A 7,656-nucleotide genomic window follows, 5' to 3' on the forward strand; every position below is an offset into this window, starting at 1 on the left:
TATGAGCCATTGAAGGCTTTTGCATTAATAATCCAATCACTGTAGATCTACTGAACGAAACCAACCTAATGAGCTATGAACGCTTCAGCTCCGTATCCAACATGCTTCAAGACTAGAGCGTAGCATACGCATGACGCAACGCTAAAACTGCGTCATTCTAAAAAGCAGTGTTAGAGAAATTCACGAAAAATTATGCACCGATTCGCATACCGCCCATACCTCACAACATATTTAGTGGGACAGTTACTGAAAAAACCGCGACCGCGATGGCTAAGTGGTTATAGTGGTCAGCTGCTGACCCGAAAGACGCGGGTACGATCCCGGCCGTGGTGGTCGGATATCGATGGAGGCAAAATTCTAGAGTTCCGTGTACTTTCCGATGCGTGTGCACGTTAAAGAACTCCAGGTGGTCGAAATTTCCGCAGCCCTTCACCAAGGCGTCTCTCATAGCCTAAGTCTCTTTGGGACGATAAACCCTGATAAACCTAAACCTATCTGAAAGAACCATGCTTGCTTCAGACTTCAATCTTCCTAACTTACGCAATTGATGAGTTAAAAAAAACCTTATTCACGCCACAAATTAGATCTTTTCAAGAATATGATAGGCAAAGCTAGCCGCGAAAAGTGCGAAAAAGTATTTGAAAAGTATCGCTGTTCCCGGCTTGCAAGCACTGTCACATCTGTATTGCCTTTTAAAGCAAGCGTCCTCAGCACAGAGTGCCACAGACTGTCGCATGGCCAGTTGTCTGTGCCATCTGCGTAAGCTCTGAACGCTGTTATAGACGGGCTTTATGAAAGCCGTCCTCAAAGCGGGACACTTTCATTTCCGTTCGCAATAATATCGCTGACGGGTTCACGACGTACATCCGTTTAGTTTTTGCCCAAATGTATGCTGCAATAATGAACCCACGATACTGCCACATGCTCCAATTATCCGAACCCTCTAGGTAGCGACGCAACGTGGTATCTTGGATAGAACTCTGAAGCTGGTGCTTACGTCATGTACGCGGTGACGTAACCGTGCAAATTGCGAGTCGCGCGATGGCAGTGCTGCAACCGAGCCGTACACCTGGTTCGGATGCCATAGTGACAGAGGAGCTATTTTTTTTTTCCGCAGCTGGCTCATTGCAAAAGAAAGGAAAGCACTGTAGAGTGCGCAAAGCAGAGCGAGGGCGCGATTCGGCTTGCAGGCTGTCGATAAGCACGAGCTTACCGGCCGGTTTAAAACTCGTTAACGCTGCGCACCACGACACACCTGCGAGGTTCCTGCGAGCCACAGCTCCCGCATTAGAGCCGGCAGAAAGTTTGTGAATAGCGACAGTTCGAAGTTCTAGGCCGAGGCACTATGAAGCTCTTTGCTGTACTTCTTTTCCTGGCAAGCGCTTCACTCATTTTCGGTGAGTACAATCACACTTTGTTAGGGAGCTATAGCTGTGGAAGCTTATCCAAAAACCACGCCTCTTACCATAAACACTTTGGAAGATTTATTTCAGCTTCGTTTCTAATGACGAACGCAGTGCGCCACAAATTCTCGCATTTTATTTTGCGCCATTCTGCATTAGGAGTTTTGTCCAAGATATCACGTTGCGTCGCTACCTAGAGGGTTCTGAGAATTGGAACATGTGGCAGTATTGTGGGTTCATTATTGCAATATATATTTGGGCAAAAACAAAAGGGATCTATTAACCAGCTGATTGCTCCCTAGTTCCTTATTAGATCTCTGCTTAGTATCTCTTTAGTCCTCTATAATTAAAAGCAAGGGAAGGATGAAGATTGCGCCACTCAGCGCTCTTGCATCATAAGGTGAAAAAAATATAAAGCGGCTGTTTCGTCCATTCTCTCTTGTTGGCTAGAAAAGCTGCTACAAACTCATTACAAACCTAGTGCTATAGGCACATTGCTGTGAAATCACAGCTGTGAACGTTTGAAAGGCAACTCACCGCAAGAACGAATTGTGAGCTTAATTCCTGACGTTATGCAGTAGGTAACCCCGCATCGAGAAAAATTGTTTCAGTAATCATTCATTTCCCCACACGCAGCTATACCGCCCCACGGACACCATCCTCCTGGGCGTGGGCCAGACGGCAACGGACCTCCGGGGCTTCATGGGGATCTGGTGAGATATCTTCTCTAAGGAAAAACTGCCTGTGCTGGGTTTCACAGCTCTCAAGGTTCTGATGTGAAAGCAGTGATACGTGATTGCTGGCGTTGCCAACAGACCCAAAAAAAAACTGCAGTAACAGCGCCCGAGTCTGCACTGTCTATCTTGCATCCTCGCTTGTCTCTGCTGAATCCTAACTAGCATGAAAACAAATGTTTTTAGCTGTCACGTTGCAAAACATCATAACAGTTTTAACATCCTAGTCAATACAGCATCTGTAAGGTATCCCGAGCCATTGGCGTAATTTATTGTGCTCGTAGGCTTTTTCCAACATAGAGCAAAAGGTTCTGGTACTCATTTTGTCTCATTTAAGCTATTCTCCTTTCGGTGTATGGCTCATCCAAAGTTTCACAATGCCTATGAATTCTGAAGACCAAAACTGCTAGTAGGTGCCAGCACACAGTGGAATGGTTTGTTGTTCATGCTGGGGCAGTGCATTACGCTCTCTAGAAGTATATTCTAATGGCAAACAAGTATTATACGTTTAATGGAATCGCAAGGAATCATACTGATGTTTTGAACGGCTGCCCTAAGTAAACGCTTTGGTTAGCGACAAAGGTCTGTGGCAGTGTAGAGAACGGGAAGAAATTATGGGACACAAGCAGTTCCACCGCAAATACTACTTATCTAGAACGGCGGCAACAAAGTGGCGGTCTCCGGAATAATTTAGACCACCTGGGGATCCTTAACGTGCACTGACATCGCCAGCACATAGGCGCCTTTTGCGTTCTGCCTCCATCGAGATACTGCCGGTGATGAAGGCGAAACGCAAAAAGCACGCGTGTGCTGTGCGAAGTCAGTTCATGTGAATGATCCACAGGTGGAGAAAAATATTTCGGATACCTCCGCTACGGTACCTCTTCCTCTCTTTCTTCTTTTAATCATGCTCCTGCCTTCCCTTAATGCCCGGTTGAGATGTCTATTGCGAAGTTAAACAGTTACTACGCCATTCCCTTTCCTCACAAACACCCCGATTCGTTTATACCATGAAGTTCTAGAAAAATTCTTGCAAATTCTGATAACAAATCCATCTTTTCTTTGAGCAAAGACGCACGGCACTCCAAAGCAATAAGCTGTCGGTTTTCTTAATGAAAATTGCGCAATTGTATTATTTTTAATCCTGTCATTCACTTAAATCTACTTCTTTCTCTTTTGCAGTGGAAAAACAATGGTTTTCTTACCTTCTCATTATATTTCATTTTCCTCTTACTGCTATATTTACACCTCTTCGTGCTTGTTTTTCGTGTTTTGCCACATATGGCCCGTTCACTCCATACATACGCGTGTAAGATATTGGCGTTGCTATTGCTTCGGATGATTTACACTAATTTTCCCTTTCGCAAATTAGAATAGACGATTCAAAGACTCTAGTTAGCCCTCTGGCCACTGTTGTTGACATTTTGTTCACAGTAGGAGAATATTTGCAAACCATTTTGGATTGCGCCAAAAGCAAAATACTGAAAGAGAAAAAATATTATTACAGTGGTATATTTTAATAAAGAATAAAAAGTTTTGAAAACATGCGACTACATTCATTTTATTACGTAAACGATGACATTTAAGTGAGTGAGCCGAATAGTGACGCCCGCAACGTTCGTCGGTCCGGAATCTCAATCGAATTGAAGGTATGAAGAAGGCGAAGGGTAAATTTTGATCCTTTAAACAACCGTATCTACAAACCAATTGGAAAAATACATGCCGCAGGATAATCATGAAGCAGTGTCCTGCAATATTCGATGCTTAGCGCATATTGCCTGAAAGTGTTTAAAGCACCCTTAAAAGAAAAGCCGCGGACGAAGCATATTTCTATCTCAGGCAGATTACCTGCCGCTCAATTTAGGGCATAATGTGTTTCTTCTACCAGGAGAGAATCCAGAGAATCCATCAGCGGGCACCTAGATAGAGATTATTATTATTGGAGGACGCGGGCTGAATACATGTCTATTTTATTCGGCCCAAGTTTTCATGGCGCTGTGACTGTGCTTAGCAATCCGCGTTGGCACTCTTCACGTTACACTTGCGGATCTCAAGACATTTTTCCAAAACTCCTGTGAGCTTGCTAGAAACTGCATGGAGCAATTGAACGTAACAGCCTCCCAGCATCCGTAGCAGAACTTGTCTGACGCAACAACAATAGGGAATCATCGCTCGTTTTACATAAATGACCGGTAGTGTGAATTCGCCCGAAAAAAGCTTCGTGGTCCGTACTCGCACAGCTGCTCCGCGCAGCCGGGCTGGAGTCGTGGGCAAGGAGAAGCTCTGCGGAAGCCAGCAGTGCAGAGGAAACTGCGTGCCACCTGCTGTTCGGTGAGACCTCGCGGCGAGGATAGCACTGCAGAAGCTAGGGAGGAGGGGTAGTGAACAGTCGCCGCTTCCCTAGCGCGGCGTGGCGCAGCAAGGCCAGTCACCCCATGAGCAAACTGGACCACATTCGCTGAGTTGCGCGTGTTAAGCAGCACTTGGAAATATTAGTCCTTTTTTTTCTGTAACGTAATGCATCGAGGCAGGGAGTCACGGAGCGTGGCAATTGTGATCACTCCGTTAGTTGTACGTAGCCATTGGTCGCCAAGAAATAAGGTTCGTCAATTGATGGCTTCTGGGCAGGTTCCCTGGGGCGAAAGGGACAAATTTTCAATCTCTGTTCCTAATGAAAGCGAGATACTCTGGCGTTAGTGCCAGAGAGGCATGAATTCCCGTCTCTGAAATATTTGAGAAGGCGTGATATGTGCATGCCTTCATGCCTTGTAGCGAGCAAGGCAAGCCGCTGGTCTCTGAGGTGTCTATGAAGGCTATGCGAGATGTTTGAGCCTACATGAGGGAATTTCACGTTTTGAGCACCTGATGTGATGCCCCTAGAATTCCCCTGACTGAATAAAAAATGCGAGAGACAATGAAGCTCCGCCTTGAGGGTGTGACGCCATATCGTTATAGGTTAATGGTCATGTGCTAAGGGTTAGTCTCTACTTTACATTCATAGATTCCTGGGTGTTCTCGTACCACTCCTGGCGTAGTGCTGCAGCGGTTAAGTGATGCGCCACTGACCCTGCGATGGCAAGTGCTTTCAGTGGTGGGCCTTGTGAGCCGTAGGTTGCTCTTCCCGAGAGACCAATCATTGATTTTACTGCCACCTGCCACGGTGGCCAAGTTGTGATGACGTTGCAAGGTCGCGTGGCCTGGTGGCCTACCTGCCTTCTAGGTTGTTGTCTCGACACCACCTACCAGACTCATGCTCGTGATATTTCGCTCACAACGACGACAACGCCAACGCCGGAATTTCTATGTAACGGGGCCTTTAACGTTCCCACATTAAAAATTCCAGGCAACAGTTTGCTGTGTACAGTTTTTCCGCCGTCGTGCGGCTTATAACTGCCAAGACAGAAAGTAATGGCTAAGCGGCGACAAGCACGTATATTTAAACGTGTAGTGACCAAATGGTCCAAACAGCTAAATCGCAAGCACTTATTGGTAGTATACAATCATCATATCACATTTTAGCGCGATAGCGTTTAAGGACCCGTTCAGTTGAAAATCCAAGGTCAGCGATGGCGGCTCACACCGTGTGAGCGAAAAATCACGGACATGGCTCTGGCAGGTGGTCCCCAGAAAGCTACCGAGGAGGAAAATGGGCCACCTAGGTCACGCGACCTCTCGGTGACATCACAACCTGCCCATCGGATAATCAGAAAACTGTCCACCTTACCTGGTAGCAACTAAATTAATGGTTGGTCTATCGGGAACAGCAACCTGGATGGGTCGCACGAGCACCACCGCTGGAAGCACCTGCCTTCGCAGGGCAGTGGCGCATCGCTTAACCGCTTCACCACTGAGCCTGGTGGTGTAGGAGGACTCTTAGGGATCTATGGATGTAGAGAATGCTCTTCTGCATATAATGGAATTAACCCATTGCGCTGCCACGTCATAGCCCTAAGGCGGAGCTTCAGTGTCCCGTCCAAGTTTTTTCATTCTGTATTATTTTCTTTTGTTCCCCCCCGATTCTCTTCGCCACAGAGGAGTAGTAGTACGAAGGCAGGTTTCCATGGCCAAACGAGTTGACTAAATGCCACTATTAGGATGTGCCAAAATGTATTGCGCATGCTACACTCACTCAGTGAAAGTACCATTTCTCATGAGAGTCCTTGAACGATGTAATATTTTCGTTAACTCCTTAATCCTCGCGTGTCTGTTTTCCACAGCCTCCTGGGCTCAAAAAGAAGCAACACTGGGACCGGCCTTCGAGACCATGCGGCGGGCCGCCACCTACAGGTCCTGCTCCATCCAACGGAACGTCTGGCGAAAACACCACGACTGGGGCCGCAGAGGAAGCAGGCGTCACATCAGAGGCCACCGTGCAAACAGAATCACCGATAGAAACCTCAGCAGAACCAGCAACAAGCCAAGCACCACCAGAGGGCACGTCAGAGACCTCCCCAACTCTGTCTACCAGCGATGGTGTGCAATCACAAACCGCGATGCCGGCAACATCTTCAGAATCTTCCACTTCAGCTACAAGTGATGCTATAACCGAGGGTCCTCCTGATACCGCTCAAACCACGGGGTCTGGTGCTACTAACTAGACAGTGCCAGCGGAGACACCACCGCAAGGTGGTGCATAATATAATACGCATCCAGAAACGCATCCACAGAATTTAGAACGAGAAATTACTGTCAAGAATGAATAAATACGTTTCTTTTTAAAAGCAATGACTTGTATCACGGTCCGCTTGCCGAAGCTACATATCTCTAGTAAAGCACACGATAGCTGAAAGCACATGAGCACTTTCGGTTAGGTGGTTTTTGTTTCCATACATATACCGAACTGGCAGTCTCCTGGCATGCCACTTTCACTGACGGCTGCCTTGTAGTAGCAAATACAATCGTAGAACTCGTGTTGGTGTCAAAGTAGCATACTTGCTGAGCCGCCGGCCCACCTCTCCATCCTTGAATAAAATGTGCTAAATGGTCCTTCTAGCGGGTGAAAACCTGGAGTGTTTTCAGTCGTCTGAGCTTGTAAAGAAGAAAAAAATAGAGACAACACTAAAGCTCCACCTTAAGGGGAATGACGCGATAGCCTCAATGGGTTAAGGCCCATATATGCAGAACTGGTCATTCTCTACATTCATAGGTCGCTGGGTGTACCCCATACCACCCCTGGCGTAGTGGTGCAGCGGTTAAGGGATGCGCCGCTGCCCTGGTATGGCAAGTGCTGCCACCGGTGGGGCTTGTGAGACCTAGGTTGCTTCCCGAGCAGCATCTCGCGACCAATCACTAATCGAGCTAGCACCTGCCACGATGGTGGGTTTGCTCACAATTTGGTGGAAAGGTCGTGATGACGCCACAAGTTCACGTGACCTAGGTGGCCCGCCCAGGCGTGAAACGGTCGCTAGCACTGACGCTGCCAACGGCCAAGAATTTTATCTAACATGGGGGTACTAACCCTCTCGCATTAAATGAGGTATAAAGAAGCGACAGGACGGCAAGTTCTCGGAACAGCTTAG

The 7,656-nt window shown here is 47.2% G+C and overlaps 1 protein-coding gene across 1 annotated transcript; it reads left to right on the forward strand.

The window, feature by feature from the left end:
• The first annotated feature begins 1,176 nt into the window (after positions 1-1,176).
• Positions 1,177-6,774, forward strand: LOC149363118 (uncharacterized). Its single transcript, XM_089569892.1, has 3 exons — positions 1,177-1,397; positions 2,040-2,116; positions 6,355-6,774. Exons 1-3 carry the CDS (start codon positions 1,346-1,348, stop codon positions 6,733-6,735), a joined length of 510 nt encoding a protein of 169 aa, XP_089426018.1. The 5' UTR covers positions 1,177-1,345; the 3' UTR covers positions 6,736-6,774.
• Positions 6,775-7,656: the final 882 nt, after the last annotated feature.

Source organism: Amblyomma mixtum, chromosome 2, assembly GCF_055824585.1.
Source record: "Amblyomma mixtum isolate Tamu chromosome 2, ASM5582458v1, whole genome shotgun sequence".
In the NCBI taxonomy this organism is placed as follows: Eukaryota; Metazoa; Arthropoda; class Arachnida; order Ixodida; family Ixodidae; genus Amblyomma; species Amblyomma mixtum.